Source organism: Esox lucius, chromosome 8, assembly GCF_011004845.1.
Source record: "Esox lucius isolate fEsoLuc1 chromosome 8, fEsoLuc1.pri, whole genome shotgun sequence".
Taxonomy (NCBI): domain Eukaryota; kingdom Metazoa; phylum Chordata; class Actinopteri; order Esociformes; family Esocidae; genus Esox; species Esox lucius.
Genome location: NC_047576.1, coordinates 12946168 through 12968647, shown reverse-complemented (window position 1 = coordinate 12968647; position 22480 = coordinate 12946168). Strand labels below are relative to the sequence as shown.

Sequence of the window (22480 nt, the reverse complement as noted above, 5' to 3'; positions counted from 1 at the left end):
GGAGAGGAAATTACGACATGAAGCTTTAGATTTACACATCCGGTGGGATCTCTGGTAGCCTTTCTATCTGTGACAGAAGCATTAAGCTAAGCTTTCATCACTTCTTGAACCAGACATTCACTATTTGTACGTGTCATATGAAATTTTAAGGTAACGTACAGGTGCCATTTAATCTATTATCCTCTGTAATCTGTTTTTTCATGTTAATATGAACGAAGCCAGGGAGTCATTTTAAAAATAGCATATAGCTAATGCTAGATAGCTAACTCAAAACAACAAACTTCTCGGAAAGTTCTCGAAATACCCACTGAAATCCGTGAATTTTTGTCACCAAAATCATAAATAGTATTACTACAGTACTACTTTGTAATGTGTACAGTTAAGCTAGTTATCTTACTCAGTAGTTGTGTTACTAGGTAGTTGTATTCAGATATGTAGAAAAGTATATCTGCTAATTGTTTATAGACTACTGTAATTACGCAGACAGTTGCAGCTTTATCAAAATGAGTCTTTGGTCGTCTTGCGTGAAACGCACGTTTGAGATCTCCCCAGAGTGGCTCGATGATAAGGTCAGGAGACTGAGGGCCACTCCAGAGCCTTCAAAATGTTCTGCTGTAACCACTGGAGGATCAACTTGGCCTTGTGCTTAGGGTCATTGTCGTGCTAATTTGGAGAGCGTGTTCTCGTTTTGAAGATGTCGCTGACATCAGAATACATTGTTGATGCATGGTGTATGTTCAAACGAAGTATAACTTAACTAGTGTAGACATTGTTAAAGACATCTTGCCAATGCAATGTGCTAACGCTCTCAATAACACATTCGTAATGTGTCGTGTACATTTCGTTCCTAATTTTAACAGATTTGTGTGTGGTTCCTTATTGCAGTACTACAGTTGGTGTAACATTCATTGCTGGCTAACCAGCTGTTTTAGTTTCTCTGAAGTACACGATAGTTAGGTAATGTTACTAGACACAAACCCATGAACCAATATGGTCAAATCGTAGAAACTCAGTATTTGATGCAATTCTTAATAAGCACATTAATATATATATATATATATATTTTAAATCACATTGATTGATTGAATTTAAACAGATGACTGACAAAGAGCAGGTGGCTGACCCAGGTGATAACTCAGACATGGCTCCAACAGCAAAAAAGTCAGGGAAAGCCTCACTGCTGGACAGTGGTGAAGACTTTGAGATGTTGGACGAGGATGATGTTGATGATGACCCTCCTCCTTTGGAAGATGCTGGAGGTGGAAAGAAAGCTAAAAAAGAGGAGTCTCCAGAGGACCAGAGCACTGGTCTTTCTGCTCCAATTGATGAATGGATGGATATACTAGGTAATATAATCACCTTCATTTGCTGTAGATGGACATCTACGGTTAGTTGATTTACAGTCACTACAGTTTGGTTAAACATTTGGTTAAACTGTCCCTGCAATATAATTGGTGAGGGGACTGTAAATCTGTCTGTGCGTGTGTCTACCACACATGCATATATAGTCAAGTCACTCATTCTCCAATGGCCTGATTTTGAATAAACTTGTGGATAAAATTAGGCCTTGTCTGTTTGCCTATACACTATCAGTATAGCAGCTGTTCGAAAAATGGCCGGTGCCATTGAGGCCATCTCCATGTTGAACTAGTCAGTGCCCTTATAATACATTGGCTGATTCCTCCTGATGACCCAGTTGGACTTCAGATCACAGTATCAATTCAGCCATCAGGATGGATCAGCAAATGACAAACCAGGTTGTTAGTAGAGATCATGATGGAAGTTCCAACCAATTGAATACATTAAATGTATCAGGGGTGATATCCATGCTAGAACGTGTTTTCTGAGTGTTTATTGGTGATTATGGGTAAGTGAAGTGTCTTGTCATAGAAATCCATCATATACAAAGTTACACTGTTTGGCCACTTGGTGGTGCTGTAACACTTGATTGAAATGTTACCTTTGCAAGGTCATGTCTCAACCTTTGATCTAACAGTGGTTCCCAATTTTGATCCCCCAGTACCCCCAACAGTGCATGTTTTTTGTTGTAACCCCAGACAAACATCCAATTCAACTCATTATGGTCTATGAAAACATATATGGTTGGAGATACTTAAGCATGCCTTGTTTCACCATCTGTTTGCAGGAAATGGCCTGCTAAAGAAGAAAGTCCTGCAGTCAGGGAATGGTCCAGACACTAGGCCCACGAAAGGCCAGAATGTCATTATTCACATGAGGACTACACTGGCTGATGGAACTTTCATAGAAGAGCAACCTAACGTCTCTTTCACTCTGGGAGATGGAGATGTCATCCAAGTATGGTCTATATTTAGTCTTTTAAGACATGATATTTCTGATGTAGTGATGCAATTCAAGTTCAGCGCTTGCTTTATTGACCAGCAAGTCTTTCAAATTTGATCAAGATAATGAGAAGTGCAATTATCAGGCTTTAACTCTGGCATGTCCTCTCTCAGGGTCTGGATCTCTCAGTGCAGCTCATGGAAATGGGTGAAAAGGCCCTTGTTCAAGCCGATGCAAAATATGCATATGGTACTCTGGAGAGGTATGGAGGGTTCCTTAATCTTTCTGGTTTCGTTATACTTTCACTGGCCTGTCTTGTTTTTGTTACCCTAACTAGCAACCTGCACTGTGAATTTCATAAAGGCAGCTCTAAAGTGCTCACTTCGCTTAATTATTTCAGAATAGAGCTAATTAATCTGATTTGGTTCTTCTTAAGTGCTCCTATTAATGGGGGAAAAAACAATTCCACGCTTGTCACTCAAGCTCACTTCTGATAGTACATAACCTGACTGTTTCCTGCCGGGTGTCCACTGGCAGTCTTTCCCCTCCAGTGCCTCCCAGTGCCGATCTGTCCCTGGAGGTGCAACTCCTGGATGCCACTGAGGCCCCCGACCTTGAGCTCTTGCCCCCCCAGGAAAGGATTGCCCTGGCTGGGAAGAAGAGAGAGAGGGGGAATTATTACTACCAGAGAGGGGACTATGCCTTTGCTGTGAACTCTTATGGCATCGCTCTACAGATCACAGAGGCTAGCTCTAAAGGTGATTGTGTTGGTACATTTTTTTGTTACATCTCTCAGAGCCACATTTGGCTTGAGCTCTCGTTCTTAGTGATGGTGTGTGAGAATCTGTCATTTCAGTGGACATTAGCCTGGAGGAAGAAGAGGTTCTGATGGATGTAAAGGTGAAGTGTCTTAACAACATGGCTGCTGCCCAGCTCAAGTTGGATCACTATGAAGCTGCACTACGGTCCTGCGTTTCAGTACTGGCTCACCAGCCAGACAACATCAAAGCTCTTTTCCGCAAAGGCAAGGTATGTCTCACGACTGGTTGTGTATGTGTATTTGTGTGTCTTTAGGAACTTGCATGTGCATCTCTGAAAGCATCACCATGGGTTACTATTTGTATGCATAGGTTTTGGCCTTGCAGGGAGAATATGCAGAGGCTATAAGTATTTTGAAGAGGGCTCTGAAGTTGGAACCAAGCAACAAGGTACTGCACTTCACCTTTGCTATTTTCACTCCGTAACATTATTTAGGCAGATCTAGAATGGATCCAAACTCTCAAGTCAACTTGAAGTTCTCACTGACATCCACCAGGTGGTACTAGATTTTCTAATATCTGTGATGATGAAACCAGATGGACTGCAGACTCATCATTTTTACAGATCTGATTTCATGTTGCTACTGTAAATAGGTTGGTTGCTTGTTGCCGAGGAAATATCGAAAGCATTGCTTAGGCATGAGGGTCTTTGCAAAGGGCAACCTCACAGTCACAACGCGCTGTCTTTTTGGACCAGCTGAATACTAACCACTCCGGCCCAAACCATTCCTTCTCCTGTCCTTTCAGTTCCACCCACCAACCTGTGAAATGTTACTACCCTCACTGAATGTCTCTGAGTGGACCATACAGTGCATTTATCTATTTTAGCTCTATAAAGCAGTGTGCACACATGTTGGATGTACCGTTGAAACTTTTGTGTCATTCATTCGTTTATGTACCATTATTATTACACAAGCCTTGTGAACTGGTTTACAGTGCACCAGTGACCGGTAGGTCATAATCTCTTAAGTGTCACAGGCTTTGTGGTGAGGTTTTTGCAGAAGCATTTTTGATAAGGAACAAGACCTGTTTACGGATGTTGGGGAAAGACATTTGCTGTTACGTATTTTCAGTCCTCAGATATTACTGGTGTGTACATTAACTAACTAAAGTATAAGCTGATTGTAAAAAGAGAATTCCAAGAGACAGGGCTATATACTGGCATGTTTTTAAAATCTATGAGCAAACACATGTATATTTAGGAGCACAGTTCAATTATTGTGAAAGAGTTTTAATTATCTCTAGTGCTTACAATAAACCACAACAACTATGGACAATAACAGAGTTGAAAACATCATTTATGTAAATGTCTATTGCAAGTATCTCCAAACTTTTCAGGAGCTACATAAATATTTAAAAAATATATATTGCTTTGTTTTTGTTAGGCACATCCTCCTCTGCTACAAATTTTCCGTAGATCCTTATTTTATACAAGAGAAAGTATTGTACTAGTATTCTATCAACATACCTTGGTTAATCAACTAAAAAAAGTGTCCCAATAATATCTGGTCCTTTCGGGTCGTTTGTAATCTACTAATAATACATATGCTCAGGAAGTAAACTGAATGGCAGTTATTTTCAATTCATTTCAATGATTCAATCTCATCAGAATAAAACATTTTAATGGTGAATCTGGCCCTTACATGGCCCTTCTAACAATAAAGGGAAGTGTTGTCTTTATCTATGTAGCCTTCTGCTGCTGTATTAAACAAATAATAAATACATAAGAATAATTATGTAGTTTGTGGTGTAGCAGGTACAATTACACTGAGATGTTTTACAGATGTGCACAGGCAAGCCCTGTAGCTCTTACCACCCTTTGATCAAAAGCATGCCAAACAAACGGGGCAAGCAACATGCAGATCATTTTTTTTGCCAGACATTATGTTGAATTTTGTTAAAGGAAATGGGTAAACAATAGTGGAATAACTTCAATGATGCGTGGTTGGGAGCTTGCAGTGTCTAAAATGTGATCAAAAAGGAGTATTTTGCGGCGGAAAACACTTTCGCAAGCTACATTACGGGATTTGAAGCGGCTTTGCAATAGTTGCCGGTAAACAGAATCTTATCTGTTGTTTTGGGGGTTGACATTGGCATTTGCGTATGAGCGAATACTTTGAGTTCTATTGAGAAGCTCCACAATTTGGGAGGCGATCCTAAGAGCAGAAACATACCCAAGCCTTGTGTCCTTCCGTCAACAACAGTGGCTGTAAGTGGCTGCTCAGAGACTGAAGAGTGGCAAGATAAGGAAGTTATACCCTGTATGCCCCAATTAATTGCATAATTAGCGTCGTCCAAAATCCTGAATTGAAACTCTGTCCTGAGCCACAAAAGCTGCATTGCAAGTGGACATGAAATCAAAAAACGTTTAAAACCAAATTCTGTAATCTGTTGGGCTAACATGTATTTCTTTATTGACTCCATCCTGATGAAACCGCTGGCGGAATTTGGTGACCTCAAACTAGCACAATGCAAACTATTTTCTGTAACTGCCTCTGTAAATTGACAATGATGTAATCGGTAGCTAGCAAATGCTAAGTGGTTGTTCAAGTTATGTTGACTTTTCTCCTGGAGAAAAAAACAGACCAATTACCAATTGTCAACAAAACTGACCTGTGAACATAGAAAGTATCAGTTCAGTTGAAAATGAATACTTCATAGCAAAAATGAAAAAATGTTGAGCAGTATAACATCGACAGGTTCTTTGAGGTAAGAATCACAGAGACTTAGTTTGAAGTGTTTTGGTGTAGGTGTCTGTTTTAAATGCAGCTTTTGTGGCTCTAGACAGCTTGTGAAAAATGGGTAAGCAGAATTTGACTTCTTTCAATATAATCACACCTTGAACGAGGCCAAGTGCAATGAAGAGCCCTGCTTTATATACAGGTGCTGGTCGTATAATTAGAATATCATCAAAAAGTTTATTTTATTTTAGTAATTCCATTCAAAAAGTGAAACTTGTATAATGTATACATTCATTCCACACAGACTGATACATTTTAAGTGTTTTTTCTTTTAATTTTGATGATTATAACTGACAACTAATGAAAACCCCAAATTCAGTATCTCAGAAAATTTGAATATTGTGAAAAGGTTCAATATTGTAGACACCTGGTGCCACACTCTAATCAGCTAATTAACTCAAAACACCTGCAAAGGCCTTTAAATGGTCTCTCAATCTAGTTCTGTAGGCAACACAATCATGGGGAAGACTGCTGACTTGGCAGCTGTCCAAAAGACGACCATTGACACCTTGCACAAGGAGGGCAAGACACAAAAGGTCCTTGCTAAAGAGGCTGGCTGTTCACAGAGCTCTGTGTCCAAGCACATTAATAGAGAGGCGAAGGGAAGGAAAAGATGTGGTAGAAAAATGCCATGTCATCTGCTGGTGTTGGTCCACTGTGTTTTCTGAGGTCCATGGTCAACGCCGCCGTCTACCAGGAAGTTTTAGAGCACTTCATGCTTCCTGCTGCTGACCAACTTTATGGAGATGCAGATTTCATTTTCCAACAGGACTTGGCACCTGCACACAGTGCCAAAGCTACCAGTCCCTGGTTTAAGGTACCTGTTCTTAATTGGCCAGCAAACTTGCCTGACCTTAACCCAATAGAAAATCTATGGGGTATTGTGAAGAGGAAGATGCGATATGCCAGACCTAACAATGCAGAAGAGTTGAAGGCCACTATCAGAGCAACCTGGGCTCTCATAACACCTGAGCAGTGCCACAGACTGATCGACTTCATGCCACGCCGCATTGCTGCAGTAATTCAGGCAAATGGAGCCCCAACTAAGTATTGAGTGCTGTACATGCTCATACTTTTCATGTTCATACTTTTCAGTTGGTCAACATTTCTAAAAATATTTTTTTTGTATTGGTCTTAAGTAATATTCAAATTTTCGAAGATACTGAATTTGGGATTTTCATTAGTTGTCCGTTATCATCACAATTAAAAGAAAAAACACTTGAAATATGTCAGTCTGTGTGGAATGAATGCATACATTATACAAGTTTCACTTTTTGAATGGAATTACTGAAATAAATCAACTTTTTGATGAAATTCTAATGATATGACCAGCACCTGTATGCTGTACATTCAAATCGTTCCTCTCTTCAGATCAGTCTAGTTGTGCATAAGCAGCAAGCAAAACAAGCATCGAATCTCTTAAAATGTCTTATATCAAACTCTGTAATTTGGTTTGTGTCACGCGTGAAAATTTTGATCACAATGTCAGACATGCCCATGGGCAACTTAGCAATTAGGACCACCTTTCTACACACGGAGGGGTGCAGCTGGCCCCATATACCCATGGTATCAGTTAATTTAGGATACTCTGACTTTGGAGGTATAGTTCTCTAGTAGGAGAAGGGCACATTGGGGCATGTTACGTTGACTAGCTTTGTAGCTACTGTACATTTGATGTATATTTGTAGTTCTACTGCCATATCCCTAACTGAGTTGCTATGAATTTGTGTTACATTGTCCAGTTTGTCTGCATCTTTAGCCAGTTTGTAATATGTGTGTTGGGGGGAGTTTAGTCACTTCAGGAAATGTTTGCCAATACTGTGAACATTTCATAAATTCCACAACTCATCTGGTCTCTGACTCATTCCTCTGAAGTGGTGTGCTCATTTACTGAAGCTGTTACTTCGTTTTACTTATGTCGGTTGGGTTTTTGTTTAGCAAACATATGAATTTCACAGTAGCATTAATCACCAGTATTCAAGGCCACCTGCAGTTACCAGAACACCTGACTGTTTTATTGAGCTTGGTGATTTAGTCTTTTCTTTTGACAAATTGACTGAATATATGTAATGAACAATAAAAAGAATGATGGTTCATAACATTAACACTCCAGCTTATTTCCCCTGACCCACCATTTACACACACTCAAGTCCCTATCACTTAGACACACTTTCTAACATTCACAATTTACCTGTACACACATTGACCAACACGCATACATTGAATTATGTTCATTGTTAATACTGGTCACTTATCTTTATTTTTATACTTTTTCCCCCTTTTCATTTAACTTAAATATTTACGTGATACTAGTTTGATTATTGTGGTTATCAATTGTCCCATGAAATTAAACTTATTTATGAACTTCACATTTCTGTAGTTAAGGTTACTTAACGTAATGAAGGATATGTTAAGTAAACTTATTGTGGTGCATAAATGGTGTAATGAGCATTTTGATTGTGTGTGATCTTATCAACACAGTCAGCATGGAAAGGCGGTAAAGGCGTATGCTTCTAGCTCATTTTCACACTTTGTTGTCTCCTGGATTAGACAATCCATGCAGAACTCTCCAAACTGGTGAAGAAGCACTCGGAGCAAAAAGGTGCAGAGCAGGCCATGTACAAGAAAATGCTAGGCAACCCAGACAGCGGTAATTATGGGATGCAGAAACACCAGGCCAAGTCATCATGGGTGAGTCCTCAAGATACTTAACATGCTCATGTCAACAAAATGAAATTAGCCTTAATACAGCCAACAGATTCTGGATTTTGAGTAAGTCATTAGAAATTTTCACATTTGTTGTCTTGTCGACAGGGTGTCAGCTGGAAATGGCTCTTCGGTGCCACTGCTGTTGCCATCGGAGGTGTTGCCTTGTCAGTTGTCATCGCTGCCAGAAATTAGACAGGAAATTCTGGTAATTGGCTCACCCTCCAAATAAGGAGCCCACAAAAAGCAACTAACTTGACATCTGTTTTTGGAATTTTGGGGGGTACTATTTTATTTTTTTATTGGACAGCTCATCGGTGTGACTGTCAATAGGTTTCTCAAGTGTCATTGCATTCGAGAATTATATGATTACCATACAATATTATATAAAATGATTAAAATATTATACAATCGATGTTTGCGTAAGAAAAGTACTCATCACTTTTTTAAATGTACGTACGTCCATTCCTAATGATTGCCACACTAATAATTGTCAATTGGTGCCAATCTCTTGAGCTCCTCTTATCTGAATGATCTATCAAAGTTATTTAAAATTAATGTGATTATAATTGTCCTATATTTATAAAGCATACGATTGTACAATTATTTTTATTTTCTTTAGACAGGTATTCTGCTTTTATTAGAGTAGTGGTGATGTTGAAATGGGATATAAGATTTATCTGGAGGATGTATTATCTCACCCTTTGGTTCACACTCTCAGACAGTCTACATAAATGGAAACTGTCACAATTGTTTGAATGGCAGAAAGACGATACCCACACTTTAATGTATAGAGCAGCTAGATAGTCAGTGAAGTATACCTCACGTTTTCATGATTGACCAAACTTTCATAACATACCAATTTTAGGTCTGGTCTGTTACATTCTTTTGTGATTCTTTTGTAGTTTTGTATTTTTCTTTGACGGCTATTAAATGTGAATTGTGTCCCGGTATTGTGAGGCTTATGTAGTTGATTTTCTATAATTAATTTTACACAGAAATGTTATAAAAAATACTGTACGTAAAATGACATTCAAATGTTGAGTTTGTCATGTTCCCCTGTGTGTTAATTTTGTATTTATTTCAATAAATATTTGTGAGTTGTTACTATATGCCATATTACTTTTTGTGTTATAAATCTTCTGGAATCTGATTTTGAAGTTTTCTTGACACCCATAACACTCCCAAGCTGTCAAGCCTGCGAGTACTTTACGTGTATCATTACAGTAAACAGACCCACGTCTGCACAGTTAATTTAAATGAGTGCTTACCACTAACTGTCATATAAAGTAAAACTACAGGGGGAACAACATTAATTAATATTTTTGTTTCCTAAATAAATGTCACTTTTTGCTGTCTGTACTATCGGACACTCAGCTCTTTTTAACCAAAATTCTATCTGAAGACTCGTTTTTTTTCCTTGTGTCCTTTTTGTGTATCCTTAACAATTTGTTATTGACTGGACATTCCTAACTCGTGGATTCAGTCAGACGTCTTGTTGACGTAGTCAAGTGACCTAATGTTTCCCTCTTCCTGCAAATATATTTGGGGAGAGTTCAGTGGATGCAACTTCTATATAGATAATCAGAATAAAATCCATCTCGAAAATCAATCATGTATCTCTTGCTATTTCGAAATGGGTTTCGCACTATGCTTTCCCGATTAGCCGCTGTCTAGACAGAATATTTCGAATGATTAACATTTCTTCTCAATGCTACATTATGGAAGGAAACTAAGTCTAGTATATTATTTATCCTGATTAATGGGTCAATTTTAAGTGGCTGTTGCATAACAATATGATATATATTTTTGTTTTGTATAATATTTAGCATGTTTCAATGTATTATTTACTTTTGACTTCATCACGCATCACACGTAGCATGCATATTCATTGGGAAGCTATGTGAGTTTTTCTGGGTTTACGACAGAGTGGTGCTCTTGCGTGAGCGTGAAGGAAATGGTAGCAAGATGGCGGCGTTGAAGGAGGAGCAGTGCTACGGACTGTCCTGTGGACGAGTGAGCAATGGCAGTAATGTCTCCGTCTTTCACGTTAAACTAACTGACAGCGCCTTGAGAGCATTTGAAGGTTATCAGAGCAGCAAGGTAAGTGAAAAATTTAAGTATATTGTTATTTAACTGCAAATTAGGTCTATTTAGCTGTTTTTTTGACAGAGCTACCTAACTAGCCTAACTAGCTTGCAAGTGGCTACAGTACAGTACTGCCAAGCCATGCCGTGATGACATGGTTGGCCAGCCCAAGTAGCCAACAAGCTTTATTAAGATAGCTCGATATCTAGTTAGCTAGCCAACGTCACTATTTTATTTAGTTAATAATAGTGTGAGTTAGATACTAGCTCATTACTCATCAGCTAACTACCCAGCCATAGGTTTATTAATGTATACAGATTAATTACCCTTTTTGTACCTGAGTACATTACATTGGCTGGTTACGTTAGTTCTCTGTATCTTTTCAGTTACTGTGTAAACCAAGCCAGCTAACGTTAACGTAGCTAGCTAATTGCTAGGTTGTTGGTTAAAAAACTAAGCCTTGGTCTTGGAGGCTCAGTGTTTGCCATCATAGCTAGCTAAGTCATGTATTTAGACATTCAGAACATATTCTAGTAACGTTAGATAATTTGATAGTATTGTCGTTGAAACCGCTAGTTAACCAAAGTGGGAATGATCAAAAATATCAACTTGATTATCGGTAACTTGCAAACCAAGCTAGCTAACGTCAATTGCTTATATTTCGCAAAGTTTCGTAGTAGCCTACTTAACTAAGGTAACAAGTTAGCCAATCGAGCTGCGTTTTGCGATGACACAAAACCGAATTAAAATCAACAAGTGCAGAAGTCCTTGGGTTTAGATGCTTTGTTTCGGTTGCTACTGGTAGCTAATCAAGTCATGGACATGTATGTATCCTGGATGCTAGCCATGATCAGTAGCTCAAATTGACAATTACAGAGCTTGCGTTTTTAACTAGCGTTGAACTTCAGAGGCAATCACATTTCCTAAATATTTGCCAATTAACGTTGGTAAATAACAATTTATGATGGCTAATAAAGAACTTCCTTTTTTACGATTGAGGAACTTTTTTGGTGTCGATAGAAGTCTTCAAGGAACGTGAAAACATTGCTAGTGTAGCTAAATACAACACAGACTTGGAATACTCTGAAGTAGATCCACTCGCTAAGCCCATCATGCATCTCGCCCGACATTTCATCCCTAACTCAAAGTTCCTCATATGGTTAACAAACAAGTGTGATTGCACAATAAATTATTGCAAACAGCTAAATGTACAATAATACGACTGGCTTTTAACGATCTAAAAACTCTACAGTACAGCAATTCTTTGTTATGATGGTCAGTCTTGTTTTTTTCTTGAAATGAATAGCAAGTTGGCTAGCTAGAATATATAGTTCAACAGTTCTTCCTACATTAATGCTACTTGGGTAGCTGTCTGTCCGTCTAAGTATCTAATGTTTCATTCTATATTTGACTGAGAAAAGTTTGGCAGGCTAAGAAACATCTACAAGGTTGGTGCACAACAAGCTCTAATCAAATCCGATGTGTAGGTAGTATCGGATTTCTTTTTGATTCCTGTCTTTAAATTGTTGAATTAGTGAAGTTGAAGTTGCCAACAATTAACAGGGAGCTTTGAAACCCAATGGAAAAACTAACAGCTTTCCTAATACCACTAGCGTCCTTGATTTAGCTAGACTAGCTAATAAGAACATATAGGTAGCTATCTTGTTGTGCATTTCTTTGAAGCGCATGGACGATTATAATAATGCGCATTATTTGTAGCATGTTTACAAAAAGTAACTTCTGATTTTCCTGCATATGTTTGCCCTCAAATGTTTGTGATATAATGTTTACATTGTTTGGAGTTACCACTGATGTGGAATACAAAAATATTGTTTTAAGATCTTGAAATTACAGGACTGTGTGCAAATTATTTTGTGATGCCCAAAATAATTTGCACACTGTCCTGTTGGAGAACTGTTGAATGAAGCATGAATTGGCTGGAGTGATTGGACTGCTGTGGTCTGTGGCATTGCAGGATAGCTTTTCTCTTTTATTGCCCTGCCCTGGGCTTGGCACTGATTTCAGAGGATGCAGACATTACGCAGCCTTGTAGTTGATGAGTAGTGACACTTTTTTATGCCTTTCATCCACAGGCACCATTGTCCACTATACTGTATTCTAATTGCCAATTTCTGGGAATCTTGCTTTTTTGTGGTGAAGTTAAATGGACACACGTTACAGATACAGCCTCTTAGTAGGACATTTTCATTGTGTCTGGTAGTAATTGCTGAGGGAATGAACACTAAAACGTATCCCTTACTCTTTCAGTAGAGATGTGCCTAAATAAGCCCTTCATCTACACCATTGTATAACGTCCTATATTCACTTGTGTTTATAATAAACATGTAGTTGACCTAGCTAGACAGCGCAGTTTTCTCTTAGTGTGTAGGGAGCCATTATTCCTTTTTGACCACTCCGTATAGAGTACTAGGTGCTGGAAACTGAAGCCACGAGGGGTGGGAGGACACTCCTGTATCATTAAGGTGACGTTGTCCCTCAGCCTTGCAGTCAGCTGGCTGCATAGGCAGACACAACATAAGATTCATCTTGAAAAAGTCAGACATTGCAAATAAGGGTAGGAAGTTAAAATGTATTATTATGTAAATTGTGGTCTAGTTTTTAGGCCCAGGGTGTGGGTTGTCCTGTTTTCTTTGCCTGAGGAGTTCTATGTCTATTCTAAACACACTGTAGACTTGTTATTGCTCCTTCGGGGGAGCCTCTGGCCCTGTATTGATCCGGATAAATTGATTACATATGGCATATGTATTTCTTTTTATACCATGTCCGTTTTCACAGTGCTGTGATTAATTCGTCGTCATGTCCTACTGTAATATGAATGTTATGTGCATCCAGTATACACCTGTGCATTTTGCTCAGTGCCTCATGTATACACTTTCATGTACTATATTAGCCTTTGTGGAGGCTTCCCTTCAGAGAACATGAAGAAAAACCTCCCTCTTTTAGATTTATTTTTCTCACTCATTTTGATTTTATTCAATCAAATCAGCTCGGAAAAAGTTCTGATCCAGGGGCATTTCTGCAGTAAGGTCAACCTGTGCACGAAAAGTCAATTCCAATAAATAACTTAAAATTAAAAAAAATTGTGCATTTGTGCCAATTTCCTTGTACTAAGAAAAACAGAATTTTCCGATGGAAGCCTAAGTATTACGTGGTTAATCTTTCATATTGGAAATGCATACGTTTGCAAAACGTCACATGTGTTATGAAGAATCTCTCTTCCGTAACCTAAATTAAATAATTCATATTTTAATAATTTTTGTATGCTACCAAGCCTCCCTTTGAAAGTGACTTTATATTTTACCTTGAGAATGTAGGATTCATAAACGTTTGTCAATATTTGTGTTCTCCCCAAAATGCTGGTCATAATCTTCAACTTTCGTCATTGTCTGCTTTTTAAAGAGCTTGTTTTTTGTTAAAGGTGCCTTTTCTGAAATGTCCACAATACCTGGTTTCCTGTCTCAAAATTAGGCAAAGGTGTTTCCCCTCCTCCTGCTCCACTGTGCCCCACCTGACACCCCTCTGATATACTTTATATCTGGCTACTTGAAAAAAAGACTACTGTTATAGTGTTAAGTCTGCCCTGTGGTCCATGCCTACTTGAGCAGATAATGCACGCTAGTGTCCTTCCGAATAGCAACCAAAATATACAAGCAATATATTTATTCTGTGTTTAATTTAAATGTTACATATTTTCTTTTTTTATATATAAACAAATGCATGTTAAAATGTTTTTGTTCTCCTTTGCCTATCAATGACTAGTAGACATTTTATTGGATTTAAGTGTGTCCAGCCTATAATTTCTGCTTAGCTCTTTTACTAAGCCCCCAATCACATTGTCTCTACAGTGGTTCCAGCATATAGAGCATAACATTCCCTCATCATGTCTTGAGCTACCCAAAAACATTTAACCATTAAGCATCAAAACCACTGGCTCTGTTTGAATCTGGGAATCACAAATGTTCAATTAATCATCTGCTTTATAATTAATCACAAACAATGTTATTTCCTGTTATACTATATTCTTGTTAATTTGACTTGCATAAAAAAAAACGCAACAGACTATATATTGCAGCCTTCTAGCCTAGTTTTTTTTTTCTCCATCCTTGCCTTGACGCCACATTGTTTATCTCTGTCTTGATTTCCTTCAGCTGTACTTGGCTCTGCTGCTTGTGCTGATCCAGTGACTTTATGTTCATATATTTTTATTTGTTAGATACTTAAGTTGTACATTTTATATTACACTGTATATTGCATGTATTGGCATAATGTTTTGGTTGACCGTACATATCCTAATCTGAATCTTTTCATTAGTCATCTTCTGTCTTGAAAACTGTCTTCAATTTTCTTTTTTATCCAACTAGAAGTAATCTGAAATTTATTTTTATGCAGATAGGATCTAGTTTAGGTGTTACGTTTTAATGGCATATTTTGACACGTGGAAAAGAGAGCTAGGATCCACTTGTTTTTCAGATTTTACTCACCTCTGCGATGTCAGGATAGGTCTGGTCCTGTATGCCGGGTTGCCAATTTAATTGACAGTAAATCTAACTTGTAAATCACATGTGGAATCCACAAAAAAATAAACATGCAAACACTAATTTGTCTATACAACCCTATAAATCAACCTGCCCAGGCCCGTTAAAAATAGCCTGGCAAAATGGCCTTTTATGGTCACATTGACTGCAGTTTCTCGCTGATATTATATGTACAAGTGGAAAAACCTTGCTTTACCATGCTGGCGCACAGTGGCGGTGTGAGATTTTGGGAAGGCGGTTACCTTTGAGTTTTATGTGCCTTGTATACAAATGCAGGGTACTGCAAATTACAATTTAGTCCTGTTTAATTTTTATCAACTGTAATAATTTGGGTATTTAAAGTGATAGGTTATAATTGAAATGTCATTGAATCATTTCTCTTGTAAATAAGTCAACACTAAATCTGAGGTCTATTCCACAAGTTCACTATGCACAGGATTTATTTTCGTTAGCTGGCTTCACTAAGCCTAACAACTGCAATCCTGCGAAAGCTGTGTCGCGACGGCGGTTATCAATTTAAATCAACCCAGGTTTTCCCAATCTAAAGACAAGTGCGTTTGCATTAGAATTTGACCGATTCATCCTTTGGCGAATAATCAAGTGACTTTTTAGAAACTATTGCTATTGGCGGAACTTGGCTTCGATGGCTGCACAGCCTCAACCGGTCACTTGCAACTTACATCACCTTGCGATGTGCCGGAGGCTCCATACATGAAGTCAAGGTAATGTCACTGTGTACTGTACCTGAGAATTTATATTTAAATTAAAGTTCACTTTTAGACAGTGTTATCCGTTGTTATGAGCATGATAAGGTTGTTTATAGACTGTCATGAATGCATTACACCGAAGATAACTGCTGCTCTGCCAAAAGCCTGCGGTCTGTTTTGCTACTGTAGCAATGGTTAGAATTTGGATAGCCGTAAGTGCAAGCCTAGCACAACTTTGGGCCTGTGGCCATATCTGATCATTTTGGGGCCACTTTTGCGGAAAATGTAATCGTGTGATTAACTCCTGATAGTAATCTAAACAATGGATTGGCACTCTTCCTTGATTTTATGAGACACGAGCTCTGGTACATGCTGGTGAGGGGCTGCTATAAAAGTACCTTTTTCAATGTAGACTACATCTAAGATATTTTTCTCAGAAAGCAATTCTCCACTTGATGAAAAAACCGATGCATTATTCTGGCGATGGGGTCAGAAAACGTGGGCTAAACCTTGCTGTCCCAGGGTAAACGTTGGAACAGCTGATGGTATTCTAGTATCGGTTTTCAGTTTATTTCTCACCACAGATGTTCTCTTTTGAATATATAACGCCACACTATCCGCTCTAGGGTTCAACCAATGTTTTTTCAGGGCAGATTCCAATAATTAGTGATCAAGGGGACCAATGGCGGATATTTGGGGCTGGTAATTCTGGCTTTTTATATGATTATTTTTTTTTGCTGTCAAAATTTTAAGGAATATAAAACAGAACAGTTGAAACATTATATTTTGAAGAATAGCAATTTATAATAGCCAGTATAGGAAGTGCAAATTATAGGCAACAGTATTTCCTCAAAACGGAGGTGAAATCTTTAATGTTAGCGAAGTTGACGTTACTTTTGCTAAACCTAGCTACCATCATGTAAAAACATATAAAAAACCAATACCCTGCATGTATTCTGTGAAACGGTAGCTGTCTAATTGCATTTGCACTGATATTACAGAAATACCCCTGCATAAATGAAGTCAAACATTAGTGCTAGGTGTCTTACTGCAACAAAGAGCATTAGGTTGGGACTTTAGCATATCAGATGTGGCTGATTTATCCTGTTTGTCTTATTAAACATGGGTTTAGAAAAATCACATTCCAAAGTTTATTTTTTTGCTAGTAGGCCACACCAAAACATTGAGGCATTTTCGGTGGAGTAAATTTTGTCCAAACAAAATTAACTGGATTTTGTCATCATAGTAAAAGATCATTATGAGGGTATTGTTTGTTGCAATTTTTTAGATTATTGTGATGTTAATAGCAACTTTCTTACCTCTCGTCTCAGCCATGCATCTCTGAGTTCTTTCCCACGTCTCTCTCACAAATGACAGTGTTGACTGGCTATTTACTTGTGATGTATAACCAATCTGATAATTCTGTGGATGGGACATTGAGCCATACAAGCAGAAAACTTTCAGAGAGATGCGGCTGCCAGAGAAGCGCTTTTAAAACTAAGTATTTTATCGGCCGTTATATCAGACAAATTAATGATTCTGATTATTGTAAAAGTATGAATATTGGATCCAATTTGCCAGGATGATAATTGATCGACTCCTAATCAGCTCCTTGTTCATGATACAAAACAGGCCGGCAAGGAAAAAAATTTAACTTTACTTAACCAATGTGGCATTCTCACTTCCTAATACTCCAGCCATGTAACTATCCATTCATTAAATTAAATCGCACATTTTAGGATTAATGATTTTTAAGAGTGGCATTACAATATAAGGGGACGCGCAACAGAAGTAATCATTCCTGGCCAGTGATGAATCCATTAAATTGTGTTGCTTAGATGAATCACTATGGCATGTAAGCCAGTTTTCTTGCTGTATTCTTATAGTTGCAATCTTGGTGGTGTTAAGCAGTCTTGGGAGCAAATAAAAAATAAATATAACAAGTGGAAAAGTGAAATATCAATGTTTATTTGAAAGGACTCCATGGTGGAGCGAGTCTGACTGTGAAACCTGTGCTGTGTGAATATTTCTATATGTACTAAAAAGGAATTCCCTTTAATTGTCCAGGCTACTGCTTTTTTTCTGAAACCCTTGGTGTCCATGCCGGCAATATACCAGTATGACCAAACAATAACTATTCTTATTTTTCCTTTACCTGAACGGTGATGCTGTAGAATGACTTGCAATTGACAAAATCGCCTTCATTCTCACCCAGTGAGGCTTTTATTGGAATATGGGGGCCATCTATGGCACCGATCACTCTGGGGAACCTTATGAAAGTAGTATGCTGCATTTAATATACAACCGTATGTCATAGTGTCTGCATTATTTATAGATGAAGTCGCCAAACGTAAGTTATTGTCTACCTGCTACTTCATGAAAGCCCTCTTTAATAGACCGCGTGGGCAAGTGGCCTTGGAACACAATAAATGTATTAGTAGCTCTGTTAGAGCAAGAACCACCTTGCGAATTGCGCAGAAGAGCATGTTTTCGCTTATGTTCTCCGCATCACCCACAGCATACATAACTGCCTGTAGCCAAAAAACCCAACTCTATGCATAGTCTGTGGAACTGGAAGCGCATGACTTCGATGTGTCACACTGGCAACCTATGGCTCAAGAAGTTGACAAAGATTTGTCATTCCCTCCACTGAGAATCTAGATCTTTCTTAAAGATACTCATCAGAGAAAGCCAGTGGGTTTTGTCAGTCTTAAAATATTATTTATTTTCTAAGAGACCCTCTCACTATCTGTGCACTGAGCTCCATGGGACGTTCTAAGAATGATGGCATTTTCAATTGAGAATTGATTGGTCAGTAGTCTGTGCTTTCAAATGTGGTCTGTTTTCTCAAATCCAACATGCTCTGGAGCAGGTCAAGTGTGCAGCATAAGTTACCATGGCAATGTAACACGGTAACAAGAAAACCACTGAAAGTTAGCTCGCTAACCCCAAATCCTGCTTTGTAGTATAGGCCTCTGGAGTTGGGTTCATTTGGAACACCCATTGGCTTACAGGGTACACTTGGTACTTCACTCTTATGAATTTAACTGCATTTTGAATGATTTGTACTATTAGATATTATCACCCCTTAAATTAAGTATATATTTTTTTGGAACACATACGTGTCTCACAAGCTGCATAGGACAAAAGCTGCAATTCAAAGCCCCCGCATGTCGTCTTTTATAGAAAATTCTTCATCTACCCTGACATTTTCATGGACTTCCCCTTACTTGAATTTCTGATGAATTTCAGTCACTGCATAGATGTTAGTCTGTGTGAGAAGCAATTTTTGGTTTTAAGAAGACATGATATGCTGTTCCCAGGCACAAAGGTTTGAAAAGGCTGGTCTCCAGCACTGACTCCAGTGCACGTGTACAGCTACAAGCATGGGGGTGAATAAAAACCCATGCCTTTTCTTCACAAATCTCTCCTATCCAATGAAGCATAAATACCAGAATATATCTCAGTATAAACATTGGGCCTAATAATTCTCTTACTTTGAAGCTTTGATTAAAATGTTCTGCAAAGAGTTCTGATGTGATATTTTTATAATGCAGTAATCCTCTTTGTCTAGTCTGTATTTTCTTATCAAGGGTCACATTCTGTACATGTGCAACTTTGCACATTAATTCACAGTTCTCTTCCTGCATCCTTTCCTGGCTTATCAACCAGTGTCTTGGCCTCATAAAATGCAAAATAAATTTCAGCTGTTTATTTCAACTAAATCATGTGGTTGTTTCCTTATAAATGTCATTGTCTGTAAGAGGATTCCATACTGAGTTTGCATTTCATATAATTGTAATGAAAAGTCTATTTCATGCCCTTGAATAGGCCATAGGTTTGCAAATACTTTATGCCTCAACCTTGCAATAGATTGTTTTTGAATATTATAATTGCTGTTCTTATGAAGCCCAATAATTTTTAAGTAGATTTTACATATTTAATACAGGTTTGTTTGTTTCAGATCACATAGTATCTGAAATTATGTTAGCCAGCATTACTGCTCTTGGGGTGCACATCAACAAGCTGGTCCAAATGACCAATGCAGCGGCCTTATATACAAGTTGTTCCCCACGATGGACATTTGTATCACTGACACGTCTTTTGAGTAGCTATCTGGACCAACAGTTTTCAGCCAGCAAGGTTAATCATGTTAATATAATCTTCGCATCATGAACTGTATGCATTTGCCATTGGAAGGACCGCATTGTGTTTTAGCAAAGTTTACGTTGATATTATGGTTATGTCAATCATGGTTAATCTATGTGCTTTTACCACAATTTTTCACAATTTCCACCATATCTAGAGTGTTTGGTGAGTATTTTCTGGTTAGTTATTGCCTGAGCTTCCAAAATTGCCTATTGTCACTCAAAATAGTATTTTTCAATGTATAGAAGATGAGTTGAACTTTTGATGTCTTGGCTGATTTATATTATTTTAGCCCAAAGTGTTTTAGATGTTAATAGGTGATGAAGGTCATTGTTGGATAGGCAGAATACATGTTTACATTCCATTCCATGCACAGTACACCAGGCCTCTAGTATACCCTAACATTGAGCTCTTTTGGGCCGCTGATGTTCTTTTGGTTAGCCCTGCGTGTTTTGCAAGAGATGACATGATAGCAGCTGTGATGGTGTTATAAAACACATGGAATGGGAGACGATGAGTGCTTCACTTTCTTGGTGCACGTTTAATTTCAGTGTAGCCTTTTCTCTGCATCGTGAAGTTTTATAATGGAAGGGATGTAAACAAAACAGGCTGTTATCGCTGTAAGTCTTATTCTTTTTTTGATTTGATGCTAGAACTACATTTTTATTGTCTTAACACCAGCCCTACTGACCACTATAATCTCTTTCTATGCTTCCTACTGTTCAATAATGAACTATCCCTTAAGCAGCATCTCACAAGTGAATACACCCCTCACATTTCTGTAAATACTTGAGTATATCTTTTGTGACAATACTGAAGAAATTACACTTTGCTACAATGTAAAGTAGTGAGTGTACAGCTTGTAAATCAGTGTAAATTTGCTGTCCCCTCAAAATAACACAACACACAGCCATTAATGTCTACACTGCTGGCAGTACACCCCTAAGTGAAAATGTCTGATTTGGGCCCAAAGTGGGCCCACCATTATTTTCCAGCACTGACTTAACCCTCTTGGGCATGGAGTTCACCAGAGTCCTCTTCCACTCCTCCATGATGACATCACGGAGCTGGTGGATGTTAGAGACCTTGCGCTCCTCCCCCTTCCGTTTGAGGATACCCCACAGATGCTCAATAGGGTTTAGGTCTGGAGACATGCTTGGCCAGTCCATCACCTTTACCCTCAGCTTCTTTAGCAAGGCATTGGTTGTCTTGGAAGTGTGTTTGGGGTCGTTATGTTGGAATACTGCCCTGTGGCCCAGTCTCTGCTTCAGTATGTCACAATACATGTTGGCATTCATGGTTCCCTCAATGAACTGTAGCTCCCCAGTGCCGGCAGCACTCATGCAGCCCCAGACCATGAGACTCCCACCACCATGCTTGACTGTAGGCAAGACACCGTTGTCTTTGTACTCCTTACCTGGTTGCCGCCACACACACTTGACACAATATGAACCAAATACGTTTATCTTGGTCTTATCAGACCACAGGACATGGTTCCAGTAATCCATTACCTTAGTCTGCATGTCTTCAGCAAACTGTTTGTGGGCTTTCTTGTGCACCATCTTTAGAAGAGGCTTCCTTCTGGGACGACAGCCATGCAGACCAATTTGATGCAGTGAGCAGCGTATGGTCTGAGCTCTGACAGGCTGACCCCCCACCCCTTCAACCTCTGCAGCAATGCTGGCAGCACTCGTACGTCTATTTCCCAAAGACAACCTCTGGATATGACGCTGAGCAGGTGCACTCAACTTCTTTGGTCGACCATGGTGAGGCCTGTTCTGAGTGGAACCTGTCCTGTTAAACCGCTGTATGGTCTTGGCCACCGTGCTGCAGCTCAGTTTCAGGGTCTTGGCAATCTTCTCATAGCCTAGGCCATATTTATGTAGAGCAACAATTCTTTTTTTTAGATCTTCAGAGTTCTTGGCCATGAGGTGCCATGTTGAACTTCCAGTGACCAGTATGAGGGAGTGTTAGAGCGATAACACCAAATTTAACTAACCTGCTCCCCATTCACACCTGAGACCTTGTAAAACAAACGAGTTGCATGACACCGGGGAGGGAAAATGGCTAATTGGGCCCAATTTGGACATTTTCACTTAGGGGTGTACTCACTTTTGTTGCCAGCGGTTTAAACTTTAATGGCTGTGTGTTGAGTTATTTTGAGGGTACAGAAAATGTGCAGTGTTATCCAAGCTGTACACTCACTACTTTACATTGTAGCAAAGTGTCATTTCTTCAGTGTTGTCACAAAAGATATACTCAAATATTTACATAAATGTGAGGGGTGTACTCACTTGTGAGATACTGTATATAACTAATACATACCTAATAATCCTCCTATCCCGACTCCTCAGTTCATTCAGAATGAATCGGGCACCAGCTGGCAAGACCTTAACCACAACCAAGTATGACTC

The 22480-nt window shown here is 38.8% G+C and overlaps 2 protein-coding genes across 3 annotated transcripts in view; both read left to right on the top strand.

Moving 5' to 3' along the window:
• fkbp8 (FKBP prolyl isomerase 8) lies at positions 1-9678 on the top strand. 2 transcript variants are annotated; one of them, XM_010871707.3, is made up of 9 exons: positions 1-150; positions 1155-1346; positions 2147-2316; positions 2475-2563; positions 2839-3059; positions 3158-3330; positions 3432-3509; positions 8411-8551; positions 8675-9678. In XM_010871707.3, the coding sequence occupies exons 2-9, from the start codon at positions 1205-1207 to the stop codon at positions 8759-8761; spliced, it is 1101 nt and encodes a 366-aa protein (XP_010870009.2). In that variant the 5' UTR covers positions 1-150; positions 1155-1204; the 3' UTR covers positions 8762-9678. The 2 variants fall into 2 exon arrangements, with proteins under 2 accessions (XP_010870009.2, XP_010870008.2); XM_010871706.3 differs by having other exon boundaries at positions 1097-1346.
• Positions 9679-10149: 471 nt separating this feature from the next.
• Positions 10150-22480, top strand: part of ell (elongation factor RNA polymerase II) — a 46656-nt gene continuing 34325 nt past the window's right edge. Inside the window, exon 1 of the mRNA XM_010871705.5 lies at positions 10150-10669. Coding sequence (XP_010870007.1) covers positions 10535-10669 — 135 coding nt within the window. The 5' untranslated portion in view covers positions 10150-10534. The remainder of the gene's footprint in view (positions 10670-22480) is intronic.

Coding starts and splice junctions, on each gene's coding strand:
- fkbp8 (XM_010871706.3), top strand. CDS start 1,097: ATGACTGACAAAGAGCAGGTGGCTGACCCAGGTGATAACTCAGACATG. Junction 2,317..2,474: donor GAGATGGAGATGTCATCCAA/GTATGGTCTATA, acceptor GTCCTCTCTCAG/GGTCTGGATCTCTCAGTGCA. Junction 2,564..2,838: donor GCATATGGTACTCTGGAGAG/GTATGGAGGGTT, acceptor GTCCACTGGCAG/TCTTTCCCCTCCAGTGCCTC.